General features: G+C 46.1%; 2 protein-coding genes across 3 annotated transcripts in view; one reads left to right on the top strand and one right to left on the bottom strand.

Moving 5' to 3' along the window:
• IYO (RPAP1-like, carboxy-terminal protein) overlaps window positions 1-20,417 on the top strand; it is a 167,497-nt gene extending 147,080 nt beyond the window's left edge. For both annotated transcript variants that reach the window (XM_086484038.1, XM_086484042.1), the window contains exon 10: window positions 19,892-20,417. In XM_086484038.1, the coding sequence (XP_086340164.1) occupies window positions 19,892-20,077 (186 nt within the window). In that variant the 3' untranslated portion in view covers window positions 20,078-20,417. The remainder of the gene's footprint in view (window positions 1-19,891) is intronic.
• An 838-nt stretch (window positions 20,418-21,255) lies between these two features.
• On the bottom strand, window positions 21,256-22,158 carry LOC147462453 (uncharacterized). Its single transcript, XM_086526269.1, has 2 exons — window positions 22,045-22,158; window positions 21,256-21,771 (listed from the first exon to the last, which is right to left on the bottom strand). Exons 1-2 carry the CDS (start codon window positions 22,156-22,158, stop codon window positions 21,256-21,258), a joined length of 630 nt encoding a protein of 209 aa, XP_086382395.1.
• Between the last annotated feature and the right edge of the window lie 286 nt (window positions 22,159-22,444).

Here is a 22,444-nt window from a genome sequence, read left to right as displayed (position 1 = left end):
GCCTTGAAGATAGGCACAATAGTAGACAATCTCCAAGTCTCAGGTAGACCCTCACACACGACACGATTGAACAGATTTGCAAGAACGTTTCCCAACATATCTCTAGCATGTATAAAGCGTTCTGCTACAAGACCGTTATAATCATATGTCCTCCTGGTCCTCATCTTGTGAATGGCCGTCTTACCATCTCAGTGGTAAAGAAGGTACTTGTAGATGGACATGGTTCAGGAGGATTTGGAAGGGATGTGTGTCCAAGGACTGTATATAAGGATGTTGCATACTGACCCCACACATCAGGGGAAGTAATCACTGGGAGAGGAGTGCTCGTGAAAGAGACGCCATGGCTCTCCTGAGTCTCTACTCAAGAACAACTAGTATAAGTCTCGCTTTAAGCTTCTTCCACTCGCTTCCTCCCCAGGAGAAGATCCCTCTGAAGTTGTGCTCTCATCTCTCTGCATTCCTCTTCATACCAACTATTCTGGTGCATGCTTCTAGGACAACGTCTTTGATCAGGGTGAGTGTGTGGGTATGCCTCTGTTGTTGCATCATGTAATGTCTCAGTCAGCAAAGCTGTGGTCTTCTCCACTGAGAGTCTTGGCTTGGCTGCTATACATAGGCGACCATAGATCTCCTCTGTATAAACAGAGTAAGTTTCTAGTGTAAATGTATAGCGGGTATGTGTCCTTCTTGCTAGCACATGAGTTGTACAGTACTGAAAGGAGATTGAAAGTGTCAAGAGAGCATGATCCACTACTACACCCACTGGTCTAGGTCCTACTGTGAAATCCTGAATGCAGGGGATGAAGCTCGGTTATGCCATGACATAGTCCACTGTTCTAGCCCCATACCTTTGTGGGAAACAAGTAAACCCAGTTGCAATGGGAAATTGTTGTAGGCCATTAAGTATGGCCAAACCATGTGAGGCCCCTATTTCCATCAGATATCTCCCGTATTTGGTGTACTCCTTATCCTGTGAGCGTCTGTTAAGCCCCATATCGTTGGTATCTAGCTCTCTCAGTACCTCATCTCAGGTATCGTAAAAAGTTGTCTAATGATTTCTCATGCGGGCATTAAAGTCCCCCAAAGAGAATGATGTCACCATCTCTGGAGAACTCCCATATATCGTCGTCTAGTATACAGAAAAGGGACTGTCCTCTAGGTGCGGCATACACTGATGTGCTGGAGGCAAAGTAACATATAGCAATGTAGAAGAATCTACCTGTCTCAACCCTCAGTCTCACCCACATGTATCCGGCTTGATCATCTCTCCGAACATTGTGCACTATCGGCTATAACTCCTCTCTGAATAGGTCTCCTACTTCTGATCCTCTGCCCCTGTACTCTGATCTCGCCTTTGCTTGACAAGCTGTCTCCCACCTATATCCAGTCACATGTGCCATAGGCTGTCCTGGTGCCTGGTGTGTCTCTGAGTAAAAGACGATGTGTCTCCTCATAAAGCTGTCCTCAAATGCCCCTACATCAAGAGGAAGTGACCCATTACAATTCCAAGGTACCATCTTTAGTGTGGTCCCATAGATCTCGCACCGTCAGGCGGAGCATCGCTCCAGTATCATCACCCTTTCATCTCAATAATACCTTTTTCTCCCGAGAAAAAGATCCTTCCATTAGTTAATAAAACTGCCCATAAGGCTACAACCACTTCTACTAGAGAGGGCTACATCAAAAACAAGGGGAGACTTCACTGAGAAAACAAAATATGTACAATGGGGGCTAATTCACAAGATGGGAGGAGGAAAGAGCCACACAAGTGGACGGTGGTGCCATCTGGGTGCACCCTGGACCATGGTGAAGAAAGGCCTTGGGTGCCAGAGTCATAGGAAAGCCTCTTTGTGCTCCCGCATGCAGTCGGAGCTGCCCTGGAGTCTCTCGAACTGACCCCTGAGAGTGTGAATCAGCTCCAACAAAAAGTCACGAACAGTCTTTGTCGGTGGGATAGGGTGAGCCTTGAAGATGCGGAAGCAGTGGGCCCACCAAATGAACCAGAGTGTCAACAGGCCACACACGATCTCCCAACACAACTCTCTCTCACGGCACCACTCCTAAGCTCTGTGGCAAGCTGAAGTGAAGGTCAACCCCCCTGGAGCCACTGTGTACTAGCCAGCTCCCAAATGCTATAGCTTTGTGTGCAACTAGCCATTGGAACAAAGTGACTCCTCGGCTGTCTAGAGTCCCACAACCGCTCCCAAAAAATTGACAAGAACTCGGCTGTGAGAGCCTCCTCTTGCCAATGAAGTGCTACAGCAGGACGAGCCTCTCTCCGTGTTGCCAGTATGTGGCGTCCCAATCGAAATATGTATTGAAAAAAGGGGATCTCAAGGTGATCGGTTGAGGAGAAGGGGTCTCTCCACAGCCACTCTCTAGGGTCCCACTGTACTCATGTGAGAGGGCAGATCTCTCAAGCCCAAAGCCGCCAGTAGTGTGCCTCAAGATCTACTTGGTCAGAATCTATGACACAAGCCCTCCCACAGATGCCCACTATGCGTATCCTATGAAAACAACACTCTGCCACCTATGGAGCCTCTTCTAAGACTCTGTGTAGGTGACCCTCTCCTTCAACCTCTAAGAACATGGGGGGTACGGACTCCGAGCAAGCACGAACTTCAATGAGGACCTCTAGTTGCGTGAAGGTCCCCATCCATTTCGGAGCTTCCGTCTCTAGAGGGTGAGCCAATCAGCTGGTAGAGCCTCTATAATGTCGTGGCACATGCTTTGCACCGCCCTCATGCTTTGTAGCTGGATGAGCCTCCTCGGACAAACCCGAGAATTGGAGCCAGTGGCCGAGAGTGCGGGCTGGACCCTCTGCCATGGGACCCCAAGAAACATGATGCTTACTACCAACCAAGTGACCTCTCTGAGTGCTAACCATGGGGTTCCAAACAAGGGGCTGTCTCAAGCGCTCCTCCGTGCAAGTGGGCTAGTGTTGCTCCAGGCCACTCCTTAACTGCTCCCAAGACCTAAGCAAGTTCGCAACAAACCGATCCTGCGCATCTCTGTTGATCAACTCTGCGCATCTCTGTAAAAATCCACCTGATGGAAGGGCTCCAAGGGCCTCCTGCATGAGGGACTCGAGCTTGAAGTCGGTGAAGCAATAACTCCTTCCAAGGCTTCTAAATTGGAAGTAGTCCTCTGACCACAAACTTCCCAAGAAAGGCTCTGCTTTGTTGTACTGGGTCAATGATCTCCAGCCCCCCTGAGAACATGGTCAATGATGACCTGTAAGACTACTTTGGCCAGGGCTAACTGGGTGTCACGCCTTGACCAAAGAAAGTTCGTGACCAGCCTCTCTAGTTGGCAGATACAAGAGCTCGAGAAGATCCAGCAAGACGTGATGTACCACATAGTAGCCAACATCACCTGGTTGGTTACTACAACTTTGCTTGCCAAAGAGAGTTGTGCTGAACTCCAATGCAAGAACTTTCTCCTAATGGGCAGGAAGAGGGGAGCAGTCTGCTGCTCAGGGGACAAGTCCAAGCCAATCTGACAACCCGTTGGAGTCCCTGGGGGAATCCACTTGAAACCCTCACCTGGCGACCAATCAGGCGTCGGAGCACTACCAACCCAAAAAAGCTACTGTCTTCCGCCAGTTGATTAGTGCTCTTGATGCGCAACAAAACACCTCAAGAGCTTGCTCACACCTGTGTAGATCCTCCTAGCCCTCCAAGTACAAGGTTGAGTCGTCGGCAAACTCAGTGTCAAGTAGCTCGTCTCTCCGTATAGGGAGCTCTAAACCACCCAAGCCAACCTACTGTGAAGTCAAAAATGTGCTCATCGCCTCAGCATAGAGCAGAAAGAGGAAGGGGGCTAGAGGGCAACCCTGTCTAACCGAACGTGTGAACATGAAGCGTTCCTCTCTTCCCCCTGCCAAGAGCACCTGACTGTGCATGTAACAAACTGCTGACGTGTCAAAGCCTAAAGAATGGAAACCCTAATTTTTGCCAGAAACCCTAACTATTGAAACCCTAATTTTGGAAGCCCTAACCCTAAAACCTGCAAACCCTAATTCTGGAAATCCTATACACTGAAGAAACCCTAACCCTAACCCTAAGGGCAGCGTGGCAGATTTCCAAAAATTGCATTGGCATGATGATGTGGCAAGCTGTACGGATTTCCGCGTTTTGCGTTGGCTGATGACGTGGCAGGTTGTACAGATTTTCGTGATTTACGCTGGCAGCTTTTTGGCTTTGCTTTTGGACCAGAAGCTTTTAAGTTTGAAGGCTTTTTTACTGTAAACTGCTTTTTAGGCCAAGGGCCTTTAAATATGAGGTTAGGGCTCATTCTTTGGCATATGCTTCAGTACGAAGGTGCAGAGTCTCGAGTACCGGCTTGTACTGTGTTGATGCAATATAAAGAAATACCGAAAGGGGCGCCAAAGTTTGGGGCTAATACTCTCTGGGGTGGAATTCCACCACTCCGTGTTGCGTGTTGTCTCTCTCTCTCTCAGTTCTGTTATTATTGAAGTATTAAAAGTCTGTTCAGTCTGATCTTTTCTATTGGCACGTGGTGCCCTTCTTGTGACAGTGGTATCAGAGCATCAGGCGTGTGCTTTTCTGAAAGCATACCGGTCCTACAAAAAAAGAGCAGACAAAGCTATTGTTTGAGGGATCTTCGCCCTCCAACCCGGACTTATTAGCCACTCCCACCCTTACTTCATCGCACATCGGGCGCGCTCCCGTCTTCACCGCAGTGTCTTACAGGGCATAAGCCAATTAAGAACCCAATACTTGGAATTCATGGATTCAGCAGAATATTTGCAGTTTCTGCTCAACGAGCTTCACGACATTCTTTCGCGGCATCCTCAGCAGAATCTTTCGATACTGCAAAGTTTTCAACAATTTCTGAACTACATGTTACCCCCTCTGATGCCCTAGGTGGTACCTCTTCCTCCGGCACCAGAAAGTACGAGAGCTTCCAATCGGCAACCTTCTCAGCCATCTGTTCCGATCGGAGGAGTCTTTAGGAATATAGTGCAGCCATCTAATCCTGATCCAGTGCAACCGCCATTGCCCCCACCTCCACCACCACCGCCACCAGGCTACAATGTTTGGAGCCCATATGGATACCCTTATTATCCATACCCGGGACATGCGCCTAACCAACCCAAAGATTTCAAAGATGGTGGCACGCTAGTCAAATTTTTCACTTTTTCCAGGGTGAAAGATCGCAAGAAAGCATTGCAGTTCCTACAGCAATTCGACAATATCTATGCTTTGGGGAACTATACAGAAGAATCCAAGATTTCTCGAGCAGCGGGATTTCTTAAAGATAATGCTATGCAATGGTGGAGTTCAATCGCGACACAACCGCATGCTCCAAGGACCTGGCAAGCTTTCAAGACAGTTTTTGCACGTAGTTACATGACTTCAATGTTTAAAGTCCGGATTTTGGCAGTGTGGCAACTTGAAAATGCTTGCCACCGAAACCATGGACGACTATAACCAAAGGTTTCTCGACGTGTACCTTCCGGTGTCCTTCTTTAAGTTCATTCCCTTGGAGGACCAGTGCGAGCGCTACACCATTGGACTACCATCACCATTGCAGGAATATTGTCTCTCCAAGCAAGTCTCTACCATGCAAGAGTTTATGAACCATGCCGCGGTCGGCTACAAGCTCATGAAAGGAAAGTTGGAGTTTACCATAGAAGAACCTTCGGCCACTAACCAGAACTCCCGGCAACAACGAACAAATTCTCAAGAATCCCGTGAAACCCAACCTCAACAGCCTCGTTTGACACAACTTCAACGAGACGCCTTGTTACAAGAAGGCCGATGCTTCGAATGCTTCCAAATAGGGCATACGTTCAATACATGTCCTAAGCGACCCTCGACGTCCTCAGTGCAACCTTCTGCTCCCACGACAAACAGATCCCCGCGGCCACCTCCGGCCAAGAAGCCTAGACCTGCTATTGGACTAGTACCGGATATTTATGATATACACCTCGAGAGTTTTAATGAATTATGCAGAGCTTATGGAAAAGTCAACGGCTTGAAAGCCCTTATTTTCTTTGACCCCGGAGCTATGGAGAAATTCATCCATCCAGAATTCTTGAAGCAGATGCACTTTGATTATGATGCAGAGGGTGGAGAAATTGAAGCTGAGCTAGCCACGGGGCAAACTCAGAAAGTGGTACCGCTCATTGGTGCACTTCCAGTGACTATACAAGATTATCATGGAAAAGCCGATTTCCACATTATGAAGTTGGGCAATTGCGACGTTCTCTTGGGCATGCCTTGGCACGACAAGAATGATGCAACTCTCCAGGTCCGGAACCGAACCATCACCGTGATGCAGAAGGGCAAGCCCATTGTCCTCAAAGTTCGATTGTCCGAACAGAAACCCGAATGACCTCTCTAGTTGTTTTCTACTTAGATACTTTTGAACATTGTTTGAGAAAGTATTGTTTGAACTTTGTTTGAAATGGATGCTATCTGTTTTAAACCTGTCTTAGTGCCGATTTGAAATGTTTGACTCTGGTTTCAATACTGGTTTCATTGATTGGTGATTTTTACTCCCGAGTGGAGGAGTGAGAAATACTATCTTGATATTGTTTGAACCTCGGAACAACGCAGGCCGATGCCTGGGGAGCGTTTCGTTGTATGCTAGAAAACCTCCGAACGACGCAGGCCTATGCTTGGGAAGAGTTTGGTTGTATGCTTGAATCTCCGAGCGACGCAGACTGCGGTCTGGGAAGCATTTGGTTGTACAGTCCTCGGAGTTCATGACCCGGACCTTTTTAGGTTACTTGCGGAGGGAGTGGCGAGGTAGTCGTTGAGTAGCTTCATACCGCAGACCATTTGTCTCGGGGGAGTGCTCAGTGGCGCTGTTTGTTATGTCTTGTAACATGCATATGTGAGCATTTGTGTTGCATTGTGATGTGTCAATTATTGAATTTTCCCAATTGGATGAGATTGCCTGGGTATGTAATTTTAGTGCATCAAGACACCCGTGGAAGATCAGTACGGTCTGGGTGTGATGGCTAATTTTACTACGCCGGAATATCAAGAGTTCCGATCTGGACGAATGGAGAAGCTAACTCCTTGATCAAAACAACCGAAAGGAGAAGCTAACTCCTTGATCAAAACAGCTGAAAGGAGAAGCTAACTCCTTAATAAAAAGAGCAAATTGATTGTCCCTCGGAATGACCCTCGGAAATTTTTCAGTTAACTTGAGTTGTTCTGCAGATATGCTGTAATCGCCGACGATTACTCTCTTTCAAGAAGGGGAGATGTAACAAATTGCTGACATGTCAAAGCCTAAAGAGTGTAAACCCTAATTTTTGCCAGAAACCCTAACTATTGAAACCCTAATTCTGGAAACCCCAACCCTAAAACTTACAAACCCTAATTTTGGAAACCCTAAACACTACAGAAACCCTAACCCTAACCCTAACCCTAAGGGTAGCGTGGCAAATTTCCGAAAATTGCGCTGGCATGATGACGTGGCAAGCTGTACGGATTTTCGCGTTTTGCGTTGGCTGATGACGCGGCAGGTTGTACAGATTTTCGTGATTTACGCTGGCAGCTTTTTGGCTTTGCTTTTGGACCAGAAGCTTTTAAGTTTGAAGGCTTTTTACTGTAAACTGCTTTTTAGGCCAAGGGCCTTTAAATATGAGGTTAGGGCTCATTCTCTGGCATGCTTCAGTACGAAGGTGCAGAGTCTCGAGTACCGGCTTGTACTGTGTTGATGCAATATAAAGAAATACCGAAAGGGGCGCCAAGGTTTGGGGCCAATACTCTCTGGGGTGGAATTCCGCCACTGTGTGTCGCGTGTCGTCTCTCTCTCTCTCTCTCAGTTCTGTTGTTATTGAAGTGCTAAAAGTCTGTTCAGTCTGTTCTTTTTATTGGCACGTGGTGCCCGTCTTGTGACAGTGCGCACACCTTTAGAAAGCTGACACACCTCTCATCCAAGCATCTAAGAAACCCATCCTACATAGAGTGCCCTCCAAGAAGTCCTAGTCAACTCCGTCGTAAGCCTTCTCAAAGTCGAGAAAGAGTTTCACCAGATCCTCTTCTCGGAGACGCGCAAGGGCAGATGCCTTCCAAAAAGTGAAGATGTTGTCTAGGATACTACGCTTCTTGACAAAACCTGTGGCTCTCACAAAGATGATGCTTTTGAAGCATAAGAATATCAATCTCACCACCGACAAGGAATCTCTAAAGCTCCTGACGCAACCGAGACCGCTGGAGCTAAAACTAGGGCCCACCTAATCCCTGCTCATTCCATGAGACAATCCTCATGGAGTCAATGAGAGAAAACCGATGCTGCAACCGCAGCCAACCTGGCTATCCTCGAGGCCGGCTTAGATAGGGAGTAATCTGCATCGGAGCGACCCCGAGATAGTCGTGATTGAAGAGACTGCCCAACCCATGTCCAAGAAGAGTGTGCCGTCTGTCAGGCTACCTCCTCTGTCCAGGAGTCCTCATGTACATATATATAGCACGGTGGGCTCTGCGTGCTTGCAAAAAACTGTACCACAATGTGTCTACATCCTGCTGTGGCCATGTCATGTGCACATCTAACCCTATGTGTACGTGGACAAGCTACTTCATGACAAGGGTTCAATTCAATTCAGTTAGCCTAGCTTAGGAAGTGTTCTGGCACTTTTGTGAGTCTGTTCGCAGACCGCGCATGTCCAGACACTTAGAGTAGATGCATATCCTCTGGTTGCACACAGCATGATCATCAGATTACCATCAGAACCCATCAGGAGTATTTTTACAGTGCATAGGCCTATTTTCCCTATTTTAGCCATTTTTCACTTAATATTGGGTAGGGCAATCTGGCCAAGTGACTATATAAGAAACCTAGCGCTAGCACTTTCTGGCAGAAGAGGCAGCAGGGACCAGACATCCGATAGTGCACCTTCTCAGCAAGACTCCCCGGCAGTCAGCCTAGAGTTTCAGCCACAAGAACCAGCCAGTGTTTTTCATCAAGTGCAGATGAGCCTGGCGACAACAAGTCACCTAGCGTTTTTGCAGTAGATCACAGATCAGCCCTAGTGTTAGCAGAAACAGCAGAATCAGCCATAGCATTTTTGGATCAGCAGGACAACCTAGCGTTTTGCAGATTCTCCGCGACAGAACTAGCATAGGCATTAGCGTTTTCAGTTTTCAGCGCATTGTCGTTGCATCGTCGCCATCGCCGTCATCATGAACATAGAGTCAGATTTCAGCAGATAAAGATTTGCAGATTTCAGCCATTAGCGTTTTTGGATTTCAGCCCGTCTCGTCGTCGTCCTCATCGTCATCGACATCGTCGGCAAGTCCATTGCATTGTAGAGATTTGTGCAATCAATAGTAGACCGCTCTCGCCATAGAGAGTGGGGCCTTCGGAGGAGGGTTTGACAACATTTTGGTGTCGTATTCTTCTCTCTCTATCTCTCAGTCTCAGCACCTTGTTCACAGTGTTTTCCACTTTGTTTGTGATTATTTGCACTCTCTCACTAAAGGAACAGAAGGCTCTCCCTACCATAAGTAAAAGGAATCCTTGAGCACAGTTCGGAGCACTCATCTTGAGCAAAGTTCAACATTCACTTCCGCTGCACCTTACAGTCCGGAGGAATCATCGAGAACTTGGCCAACGGCCACAGAGTCTGTACCAAATCTGTCACCCCTAAGTCTCTCGTGTGACGAGAGAACTCAAGAGCCTGAGCTTGAAGCCAATCGAACACCGAGTCCAGAGTCCACTCACTCTGGTTTGTGCCACACAAAGGGAAAGAGAAACCAATCGCTGTGTCCAGGGCCTCTATCCCTCTAGTTGCTAGAAACAATACAAGGACTGAAGCAAGCGCCTCAAAGTCTGGTGAAGAGTCGTCGAGGAATCATGTGAAGTCGTAGGCAAAGAAGTCCCACTGGCGACGGATGTCGAAACTCGTTAGTGAAATTGTAGGCAAAGAAGTCCCATCGGCAACGGATGTCAAAACTCGTCAGTCCTCAAGGGACTGTGTAACAAAGTTGAACACCCCAAGTCTGCCACGTCACCAGTTTATGACATACCCCCCTCTTGAAAGAATTGTAATCGCCCTCGATTACGCCTGCAAAACAGACAGAGGCCAAAAACTGTCTTAGCAGACACTGATTGTTAGTACTGACGCACTAGGCACAACACATCTAGCACATGTACCAATTTACATTCGCATAACCGGACATCACATGACAAATCACATTCAAATTCATTCCAAATCTCAGACCATGATTAATCGGCAACGTATTTAGTAATCGCATCTAGATCCAATCGGGACCTCACAGATGCCCTATTAACTTATCCATATTGCAATCATGTCTATAGAGATTTATGAGACCGAAATGCTGCAGTCATTTCGTCTTTTAGTTCCTGCACTCAAACAAGTCAAGTACAAATCAATCAATATCATTTTCATTTTCGGGAATTATAATTCATAAAGTCATACAACAGAATACTGTCAACCCAACAGTATCCCTGAAACCCAAAGGGACATCAGTGACTCTATATCAAAAATCCGGGTAATCTGTTGACAAAGGAGCGGAGTGACTCCCCTCTTGTGCAAGCCCGCTGCACTAGATTCACCCATGCTGAAATCAGGGTTCTATCTGAGTAGACTATGCTAAACTGAATGCTTGAAGGTAAAGTTCCACAATCTGAGGAGTATCTGCTAGGTGGTCCTCCTCCATCCACTTCGCATCCAATGCAGGATAGTTCTTGAATTTAACCAAGAACGGCCTAATCACTTTACCTTTAATCTTTCTATCTTTGTGTGCCAATATCTGTTCTGGAACGAGTATCTCCTCGCTTTCCTCCACTTCGGGTTGCTCATCTGGCTCCCCATCATCGGGCACATCGCCTTAAAAAGGCTTCAAGAGACTCGCATGAAAAGCATTGTGAATTCTCCAAGTATCGGGCAGCTTCAATCTAAAGGAGGCATCATTTACATTTTCTTTTATCTAGAAAGGTCCATAGTATCGCATGCTAAGCTTTGGAAAAAGCCGCTCCGTTTTCTTTCCCTTTCCCTTTCTCTTTCTTAGGTGTTTTTCTTAAAACGTAAGAGCACCCAGTCGTCTTCCTTTAATTTCAAATCGCAGCGGTGTCGATCTGCTGCCTTCTTGTGTCTTTCCTAAGATTTCACTAAAGCCTCTTGGACCTTAGCAAAAGCAGTGTCCCAAGTCCCTCGTGTACTGATCGGCTTCAAAAGTTTTACCTTTCGTGCTTAGGAAGGGTGGAACCCTTCATAGCACCTTCAATAATCTCAAATGGCGCCTTCCCCGTCGAAGAGTGGATCGTGTTATTGTAGGCAAATTCCACCAAGGGCAAAAACCTTTCCCATTGAGTCTTCTGATCAGAAATGTAAGACTTCAATAAATCCAGTACGACTGAATTTGCAATCTCAGATTGCCCATTTGTCTGCGGGTGGAAAGATGACAAGACTACAACCGTGTGCCAATGTTCTCCCAAATAGCCTTCCAAAACAAACTCGTGAATCGGGGATCTCTGTCTCAAGGTGGTATCAATGCCGCAGTGACCCGTAAATGGTGGACAGTGGCATTCGGTTAGAACCTTTTCCTTCAACGGCTGTGTAACGCACATCATCGTTTTCTTCATCAAGTAGCCATCCCATATGGAATATCCCGCTACTACCTCCCCATTCTGTATTCGACTGAATACATCAGAAAAACTGGATCTGTGGCGTACTGATCGACCATGTCCTCGAAGCTTCTATGATGAATCGCAAAAATAGCCAAGACTAACAGCTTCCGGGACAAAGCATCTGCCACCAAGTTCTTATGTCCCTGTACATGGACAATCTGGAAGTGAAACTGTGACAAAATGTTAGCCCACCACATCTGCTTTTCCAAAAGTTGCTTCTGTGACAAGAAATAGCGTAAACTTTGATGATCAGTGAAGACTGTGAAATCGGCTCCAAGTAGGTAATGTCGCCACTGAGTAAGAGCATGGATAACCGCCAAAAGCTCTTTCTCATAAATCTGTGATGTCAATTCCGGCCTTGAAAACAATCGGCTCTCATAGGCAATGACATGGCCTTCTTGCATTAAGACCGCACCCAGACTACGACCAGAAGCATCACAATATACTTCGAATGACTTTTGCAAATCCGGCAAAGTCAAAATTGGTCCTGTAGTCAATTTCTCTTTCAAGGCATGAAAGGCAGTCAACTCTGTGGGTCCCCACGAGAAAGGGACTCCTTTCTGTGTCAAAATATGCAAAGGGGAATCAACCTCTACAAGTTTTCTAATGAATCGCCAGTAGTAAGAACATAAGCCCAAAAAGCTTCTTACTTCATGAACATTCTTCAAATCGGACCAATCTCGTATAGTCTCAATCTTGGCCGAGTCCATCTATACTCCTGCTGCTGAGACAATGTGTCCCAAAAAGCGTATCTCCGGTAAGAAAAATTTACTCTTTTTGGCATTGTTTAATAAGTTGTGATCTTGCAATGCCTGAAAGACTTGTAGCATATGTTGTCTATGTTCTGCCTCATCCTTGGAGAAGACCATAATGTCATCAAAGAAAGTGTCAACAAAAGATCTATACTCCATGAAAATCCTATCCATCATTCGGTTAAAAGTCGTTGGAGCATTGGTTAGGCCAAAAGGCCTCACGAAAAATTCATATAAATGGAAGCTCGTTCAAAAAGTTGTCTTGTAGACATCTCCCGGCGTGATTCGGATATGATGATATCCGCTTTTCAAATTGATCCTACTGAAACAAGAGGATCCTTGTAATCTGTCAAGAATATCATCGATCCTAGGAATCAGAAATCTGTTCTTGATGGTGATTTTGTATTGAGCTCTATTCTATAGTCAATGCACATTCTCCAAGATCCGTCTTTCTTTAAAACCAACAACACCGAAGAGCAGTAGGGTGAAGTACTCGGCTAGATAAGACCCTTTTTCAAGAGGTCTTTCACTTGGTTCATAATCTCTTCATTCTGGGCTCGGCTCACATGGTAAGGTGGTCGGTTCAGTGGAGTGCTTTCAGGTATCAGATCAATAGTATGATGCTCAGGACGAGATGGTGGCAACTCGCCTGGCATGCCCTCAGAAAAACAATCAGCATGAGTGTGGAGAAAATCTTGGCGTTCTTTATCAAGTTCAGACATATTCGTTATGTGTTCATCATTTAACTCTTTCAAAGAGATCGAGGAAACAAACAGACTGGATTTCATTAATTTGGAAACGGCCGAAGCCGATACAATTCAGACAGACTCGCCCTTCAATTTCACATCAAGTACAATTTTTCAGCCCTTTTCATTTGTCAATGTTTCTTATAGGACATCACAACCTTCGAAGGGCATTATGTAAAGTTCCTCGTGCCCCAAATACCCCTGACAATACAATCGAAGTTTGCCAATGACAGGTGCAATGTCTATGTCCCATATGGGTGCCCCTAGAACTACCTCTGCTTGTGGTCCCATCCGATCGGGTGTAATCTGGAGCCGCGCTGCCAATTCAGGTGAAATGAAGTTGGCCTTGGCTTCTCCATCAAAGAAAACCAGGGCTTCTTGATCTTTCACTTTGCTCCAAGCTCGGCAAAGTTCTATACTTTCATCAATCATGCTTGGATCAGTGCACTTTCCTCCTCCATCAAGAAGTGGCGCTGAAATTTAGCTGGGAGAGGCGTCACTTTGCATTTTGTCACAAGTTCAGAGCTATGGAGTGCTTTCTTTCCCTCTCATGTACAGTGTGGTGCTAGGAGTGATGCTCTGCACACTACACACTGCTCTCTCTCTCCCCTACGTGCAGTTATGTGATGCCCCACAAGAGGGCTCTTCATTTGACTGATGTACAGTTGTGTGGGTTCATGCTTTTGTGCCGAGGCTCTTGCCTCCTTGAGTAGGAACACCGGTAGCTAACCGCTACTCCAAAGCAGGCACCGGTGAGGGTCATAACCTCACCATACAGGTGTGTTTTCAACGCTGTGTATGCACTGTAAATTGACTGTTTTTCAGCCATACGGACGCCAGAACCATTGGGAATAGTGTCCCACTGGCAGACAGTTAGGGGACTGTTTGGGGCTGAAAACAAGGCAAAATCCAGTAAATACAGCGTGCTGAATTTACTGTTTTTGGGCAAGAATCAGAGGGTTTATGCCAGTGGAAGTGAGTTCCAGCAAGGGAATTGGTTTAGCGTAAGTTTTGAGGCCGAAATTTGGCCAAAAAGGTCGTATCTAGCTGGATACAGGTAAAGGATTCCCAGGACTCTACTTTGTAAATTACCCTCTCAAAGTATAAAGAAATACCGAAACGGGTGCCAATTTTGGGGCCTACAGGTTGTCGCGACTGCTCGAGGCATTCTAGCTTCCGAGCCTGTGTGTACTTAAGTGTTAATTCCTGTCGCAGGTTCCCTTTGCAAACTCTGTGTGTGTGTGTGTCTAAAGTAAAGTAAAGAATTTCGGGTGAAAGCCAAAGCCTACCGCCCCACGGGCCGGTTTCACTACCTCTTGGGTGCTGATTTTATTGTCCAAACAGACCATCAGACCAAAGTTACCAGGGAAAGGACATTTCGGCCGGAACGGCCCCAACGGCCATAAACGACAGTTTTTGAAATTGAAAAAAATGATTGTTAGGCAGCCAACGGCCATTTTCAGCAGTCAAAAACATATATAATGCCCCCCTCCTCCCCCATTCTTCACACACTCATCAAGCCTCAAGGCCCATTCTCCCTTGCTTGAGCCTTGCTCTCAACTCTCAAGCCAAGCTCATTCTCCCTAGCTTGCTCTCAACTCTCAAGCCATAGTGTGGCGCCGCAGCATGCCTCAAGGCTCAAGCTCTCAACCTCTCTCTCTCTTGGGCTAACTTCTAAGTTCTAACCCTCAAGGCTCAAGGCTCAATGCTCAAGGCTCAAGGCTCAAGCTCTCTTTCAAGCTCTCACGGAATCAAGCGGCAAGCCTCTCTCTCTCTCAAAGTTCAAGATCACGCTCTCTCTTTCACGGATAATCCATCATCCATGGCCTCTTCTTCTCGTACAACCCCCTCCGTTCATGCGGGCAACACTCAAAAGGCGAAGGAATGGTCGTGGTGGGATGAAGTGACCTCGGAGGGCACCTTGTCGGTGGCGGGAGGTTCTCGTGCATGGGCATGCAAGCTATGCTCTTACATGCGGAAAGGGGGGCATGACAAAGTGAGGGCACACTTTCTTCGAGTGCCGGGACATGAGGTGAGATTTTGTGCCAACGTAACCATCGAGAAGAGGAAGGAGCTCGAGGAAAAGGATCGGCAATTCAACCATAAAGCCAAGCCCGCACGCAAAGGTATTGATCCAAAGACCCTCATTTTCCCTTCTTCCTCTCTCCCCGATGTAGGTGTTGGTGCATCTTCACAAGGTCCAACTCGTCGCCAAAAGACCCTTGCCACCTCTTGGGACCCAAAGAAGAAGGAAGAGGTGGATGCGGCCGTGGCCCGATTCTTCTATCACGACCATATCCCATTTGTCGCAGCGAGGTATGTTCATTGTTTTATGATTTATCAATCTTCTCTCTCATTTCTTCCGTTATCGTCGTTTCCACCTTTTTGATACTAGCCTCTTCTATGTTTAATCGAAATAGGCCGGAGTATTGGAAAGTCATGGTGCAACGGATAGGAGAGTAAGGCACCGGCTACGTGCCGCCATCTTCAAAGGCTCTCCGAACCACTTTGCTCGATCGAGAGAAGGCTATCGTGGAGCAAGAAACCCTCAACATTCAGCGTCTTTGGGCAAAACATGGTGTTTCCCTCATTGCCGACGGGTGGAGCGATACAAGGAAGAGATCTATCCATGGTCTCGTCGCATACTCGAGTGGAGAGATGTACTTTGTGCACTCTCATGATGCCACTGAGAGTGGCAAGTCCGCCGATGTTCTCTCTGCAGAGTGGACAGCGGCCATAGAAACCATCGGTGAGCAACACGTGGTGGCCTTTGTCACAGATGGGGAGGCATCAAACAGGGCAGCAGCAGCTATCATAGAGGGCCACTATCCGCATGTGACAGTGTGCTTTTGCATGGCACACTGCTTGAACAACCTTCTAAAAGACATCGGCAAGCTAAACTGGATTGCTCCAGTCATTGTTGATGCAGTGAAGATGGTTACTTTCATCAACAATCACAACTTGGTTCGGAGTGAGTACCTCAAGAGGTCGGGTGGCAAAGTGCTTCTAAAGTATTCAGATACCCGCTTCGCATTCAACTTTCTTCTTGTGCGCAAGCTGTCTGAATGTCAAAATGCGGTCCGACAGGTCTTCATCAGTGATGAGTTCACCACCTCCCCCTATGCAAAGACAGTTGCAAGGATTTTGTGCAAGGATAAAGCAGAGGATCTTGAGTTCTGGAAGGAGCTCAAGAGTCTAGACGCACAGGTAAAACCGGTGGTTCATTTGCTTCGAGTTTTGGGTGGCATGGATCCTTGCATTGGCAAGATTTATGAGGCAATGGACCGCATGATTGAGCAGCTTGCACAGCTTGAGCCGAACGCAGAGCGATATGAGGAGATCCATGCGCTTTGCAGCTTGAGGTGGAATTCATATGCCTCTCCTTTACACGGGGCAGCGTACATGGTGGATCGAGAGTTCCAAGGTGCAGGGCAAGAGACAGATAGGGAAGTCATGAACCAATTTACAGAGATCTTAAAGAAGATGGTTCTAGACAGAGATGGGCGACGCATTGTCAGAGATCAGCTGAGACAGTACAGAGAGATGCGGGGGTCATTTGGCAGTCCAGATGCTCAGATTGATCGCAGGAAGATAGGTTCAGTGCTTTGGTGGGAGGACTATGGCTATGATGGCCCTGAGCTTCAGAGATTGGCGATCCGTATTCTCAGCTAGTCAATTAGTACCTCATGCTTGGAGCAATTGTGGAGTACCTTTAGCCACATTGCTTCCAAGAAGAGGAATCGGCTTGGAGTGGAGAAGGCTAATGATCTTGTCTTCGTCAACGCAAATTTGAAAATGCTTTGCAAGAGTACAGACAAACAGACAGATCCTTTTACACAATGGGAGATGGAGCAAGAGGCTTCTCAGGCAGGTGGAGATGCACATCCACCAACACTAGGTACTTCATCTGTGGCTGAGATCGAGCCGGACCTTGACCTCGATGATGAGGAATGGGAGGATGTGCATGATTTACAACCGGCTACTACGGATTGGGAGGCCTCTCAGGCTAGTGGCTCTTGAGTCTTGAGTCTTTGCCATTTATCCTTACCTTTTTGTATGGCTGCTTGAGCCTTGCCCTCTTTGCCATTTGTAGCTACTAGCATCTTTATGGTATTTGTCACCTTCAGTCTTTTGGTATTGTGGTCACTGAAGTCTGGTTTGAACTTTGCTCCCCTTTGGTTTTTTTGTAGCACCTTGACCGCTAGCAGCCCTTGAGGCTTGTTACTATGTTAGCCATAATTAATTCCAAAGTGTTATCTCTGACTACTACTCTTGCAATTATTTGAGAGCATTGTGTATGTACTATGGGCATTGTGTTTGCTCATTGTTGTTCATCTGGCTATGTACTCTGAGCGCCGCACATCACAATCAAGTCATAATAAGGTTGAATGGTCTTCGAATCATGTTTTTTGTGGGTATTAGAGTCAAAGGACTCTAGTACTACTTGTATTCAAACACATAACGCTATAAAAAAAAATATTTGGGTGTTTTTTTAGCCTCCCGTTCCGCGTTGTTCCCATTCCGGGCCCATTCCCGTTCCCCCGTTCCGCAGGGAGGCCCGTCGCCGTTCCCGTTCCGCGTTCCGGGTAACTCTGCATCAGACCGTGCGATACTTCTTGACACAGTCAAAGCTATCCAAAAAAAATATGCAATGGGCAAACATTCTTTTTATGTTCTACTTCCAGATTATGTATGTGGAAGGCAAAAAGAATGTTGTGGTTGATGCATTATCAAGAAAGCCACAAATTTCAGCTGTGTCAATTCCTTATCATCATGAGCTTGATGACATGAAGGAACAATATGCCACAGATGAAGACTTCGCAAGGATTTTTGAACAGTTGCAAGAGGGGCAACATCATGAGCACTATCTCCTCAGAGATGATTTTATGATGACATACAAAGGACAAAATCTTTGAGGAAGATCCCACTGGTCATCTGACCATCTATCCTCATTGGGACCGCATCCAAGAGTGCAATGTGGCCCAACTGTCGGATACTTTCTGTTGGTGATCCCACCTTGACTTTATGCCTTTATTGAGTTCACTTCCTAGTATCCACCAACTTGCTAAGCGCGACTGGGGGACCTACATGACCTTGCACTAAGTCTAGACATCCTCTTACTATACAAATTCCAGTGCCGGCCAACTTTCCGTCTGCGGGTGAAACTACCGTTCACATTGGCCATATAATGTCCGACCATTTGCAACGTCAAAAAGAGAGTCTCAAAAATAAAACAAAAATCATTGGAAAGAAACCAACAACTAAGGTTAGCAATTGCCACGTCCTCGTGACATACTCCCCTCTTTAAATGGCAAACGTTTTCGATTGCATACCATAAATACACGCCACTGATGATCTTGTGCTATCAACACTCTTTTATCGTCGCATGTATCCCCAAGAAAGGTCGTAACACATAGATACAAATGACTTGGAGTGTCAGAATATGATCATCGCATGTATCCGCAAGAAAGGTCGTAACACATAGATACAAATGACTCGATGATGGCTTGGAGTGTCAGAATATGATCAAGAGTGGAGAAACCCCGCCTAAAACCGGCTTGACCCTTTGCCCGTACACTCTCACTCTCTGCCCAATTACTCAATTGCTGCTCAAGAATGGATGCATACAACCGTGCCAATGTGTGTCCAACCATAATAGTGTGGTAGTGCTCAGGCTCTGTAGGATCGCCTGCCTTGAAGATGGGCACAATAGTAGACAACCTCCAAGTCTCAAGTAACCCCTCACACATGGCACGATTAAACAACATTGCAAGAACCTCTACCAACATATCCCTAGCATGTATAAAATGCTCCACTACTAGACCATCATGATCACATGCCCTCTTGGTCCTCATCTTGTCAATGGCTTTTACCATCTTAGTGGTAAAGAAGGTGCTCGTAGCTGGGCATGGCTGTGTAGGATCTGGAAGGGGGTCTTGTCCAGGAACCGTATATAACAAGACTCAGGAACAACTGATACAAGTCTCGCTCCATCTAGGCCAGGTAAGCTCTCTTCTTCCGTCAAACAAGGCACTGGGAAGTGATCCGAGATTGTTTGTAAATGATGACTCCTAAAAGGAGATCCCTTTGAAGCCGGGCTCTCATCTCTTTGCACTCCTCATCATACCAACTATTTTGGGGCATGCTTCCAGAATGTCGCCTCCTGTAGTATCTTGATCAGTAAAGTGGTGCATTTCTCCACTAAGAGGCATGGACCTGCTGTGCATAGACAATCCCAAATCTCCTCTGTATGAACTGAGTCGGTCTCTTGTGTAAATGTATAACGGGTATGTGACCAGCCTCCTTAAGTTTGGGCTGTACTATACTGAAATGAGACGGACATTGTCAAGAGAGTATGATCCACTGCTACGCCCATTGGTCTGGTTCCCACTATGAAATCCTGAATGCAAGGAATAAAGCTCGGGTGTGTGTGTGTGTGTGTGTGTGTGTGTGTGTGAGAGAGAGAGAGAGAGAGAGAGAGAGATGATGAAATGAAATGTTATATTAACGTCTTCAAAAAGGCCAAAATGACCTATGAGACCAAAAAGTTACATCATGGTGAATCTAATACAAGGTTTGGATAAAAAGAACGGAACTAACTAAACAGATGTCAAAAACACTGCTAGAGCTGTAAAAGTTGGGTATCAAGAGCTCGAGGAGTACATATACAAGAGGTGGGTATGTGTCTGAGAGAGAGAGAGAGAGAGAGAGAGAGAGAGAGAGAGAGAGAGAAACTGCTCTCCATGCATTTTACAGGAGATACTTTTGGAGCTGCTGAACTGCAAGGTGCCAGAGGACCCTGAGCCCATACCTTATGGGGTGGACTGGAGTTTTGTCCCTTCCAGTGACAGCGAGGTAAAGCTGCGATGTGCTTTTTTGGAGGAAGCTTGTGCTCAGTATTCACACCTTAAGAGTAAAATCCGGCAGCTGAAAAATCTTTGAGCCAAGTGTCCTGCATGGCAGGTAGATTTAGATAGTCCTGATAATCTGTAGCTTTTGAAAGGCATTCTTCTCCCTGCCGTCTGCCCTCAGTTTCAAGGTTTCCAGTGTTCATTGGTCTTACATCATAACCCTGTACAATGTTCCAAACACCCCTTACAACAAACACATGTTGCATCATCTCTCTCTCTCTCTCTCTCTCTCTCTCTCTCTCTCTCTCTCTCTCTCTCTCTCTCTCACACACACACACACACACCCTGTCTATTGCCACAGGATGGAGCTGATCATGATTGCAAGAGCAGTACAAGACCTTTCCTAATTCTAGATAGAAGTCCCAAGTAAATTGAGTGTTACCATAAGAGGTCGTGATTTTTTAAAAAATTAGTATCTCGTTAAGATTGATCTTTTCAGCATGGTGTTCCATACAAATAATTCTTATGTCTTAAATTCCCATCTACCTAGACAAGACACCCGATGTAGGGTCCCAACCTATCTATGTTCTCTTAACCACTCACCTTCTTTTCACATGTACAGACAAGCATCTTCCAATTTCTGGTTGAAGTTTAAATGCCAAATCTTGATGCGAAAAATAAACGGGTCGATATTTCTCTTCGGTGTGGTTGTCTGGGGCATGCTCCCATGAAGTGCACTACTACAAGCTTTTGAGCAGGAGTGTGCATATGCATACATGTACACGGTTGTGTACTGTAAATTCTGTATATGGGGCTCTATTGTTAGGGTGATATTAGGGTATGGTACTCTTACCAAGTATACTCTCATACAAAGTATAGATGTCCCATGTTATCTTAGTTGGTATACCAAGTGAGTAGTTAGGCACTCAAATAGCCTCTTTCATGGTACACAACTTCTCTTGTATTTAAAATTTTAAAACACCAAGTGAGTGTAGGCATTCAAATAGCCACTTTCATGGTACACAACCTCTTCCATATTGTAAAATTTTGTACTTCAAAGTAAGAATAGCACGTGCATTCTAGTTCTATATATCAAGAACTCGAAATGGAAAAAGTAGATGTTGGTGGTCTTTATCTTCAATGTTGATCAGTAACTATCCTAAGCGCATCTAAGAATGGATAGGACTCTTATCTACATCTTTGTAAACAAAACAATCAAGCAATTAGTTTTGCATATTTTAACAAGTGTCATTGAGTCTATTGGTTGGGTTAAGCTACAATACATTCTGAGTATCCTTGGTCCGTGGGGTGCAAAAGTGCTGGCTTGTCAGGCGAAGCCGTTTCATCTCCTGCTCGACATACTTGGGTAGCCCTTGATCTCGCTGTAGGTTCTTGATGAGGAGGCAAAGCTTTACAGCACTGATGAGCGAGAACCACATGGCTAGTGGGCCAAGTGACGCTCATAGAAGCATGCTTTGTGCAGATGCGAGCCTTGGCCTCCCCGAAACAAGTGACAAGATGAGCTTCCTCTGCCGGCGCTAGGCTGCATATCAGTTCTGCCCTCAGGTTTCCCTTAGTTTGCAACTGAGATGATATAGAATTAGCTTCTGAGGCAGAATTATCCCGGCTTGTGCAGCAGCCACCACCATCAACTCGCGCTTGTACCAATAGCTCCAAGTCTTCCCCTTTCACGATTATCTTCTCAGAGACTCTTTTGCTCTTTGTCGAGTGGTCGTGTGGCGATTGCTCATGCGAATGAAGCTCCACAAGCTCGCCAAGTGTTGGCTCCAATTATGCCGCGATGATAATCGTGTGTGCTCTTTAAAGCTCAGCACCTTTGAAACCTCTCGCAACCAGTCTGCGCCGGCGCGGACTAGTTCGAGCAGGTTCAACGCCAATGCAAATGTTGTTTAATTAAAGAACTACCTATAAAGCGCATCAGATTTTGAAACCTCTCAAAACCAGTCCGCGTCGACGTGGACTGGTTTCCACACGATATTTTATCTACATAGTCAACTCAACAAATTTGGTTAATTTTTAGATTTCCCTCACATATACCTTTCCCCCCTCTATCTTGTGTGGCCTCATTTGCACCCTCGACATCTCAACGTGTGCATCCCGCCTTTCCTCCACCCCTCCAATATCTTGTAATTCTATGTCTAACAATCTCATCGTGAATTCTCTCTACGATAGATGGAGAGAGGTAGAAAGAGAAAAATCAAGCTTGAGAGAGAGAGAGAGAGAGAGAGAGAGAGAGAGAGAGAGAGAGAGAGAGAGAGAGGATGCTCATAATCCATTAAGAGAGAGAAAGAAATGGTAGCATTGCCACAAAATAGTTTAATTCTTTGGAGAGAGAGAGAGAGAGAGAGAGAGAGAGAGAGAGAGAGAGAGAGAGAGAGATTCTTAAGAGAGAGAGCCATGTGGGCATTCTAGCCTTCAAAGATTTTTCTTAAATCAT

The sequence above is a fragment of the Adiantum capillus-veneris genome, chromosome 2 (assembly GCF_014529385.1).
Source record: "Adiantum capillus-veneris isolate H3 chromosome 2, ASM1452938v2, whole genome shotgun sequence".
Lineage (NCBI taxonomy): Eukaryota > Viridiplantae > Streptophyta > Polypodiopsida > Polypodiales > Pteridaceae > Adiantum > Adiantum capillus-veneris.
This window is presented reverse-complemented; position numbering and strand designations above follow the sequence as displayed.

Excerpts from the sequence above, each read along its gene's own strand:
- LOC147462453 (XM_086526269.1), bottom strand. The coding sequence starts at position 22,158 with ATGAGATTGTTAGACATAGAATTACAAGATATTGGAGGGGTGGAGGAA. Across the intron at positions 21,772-22,044 it reads ACAAGATAGAGGGGGGAAAG|CCAACACTTGGCGAGCTTGT; the intron begins GTATATGTGAGG and ends GCATAATTGGAG.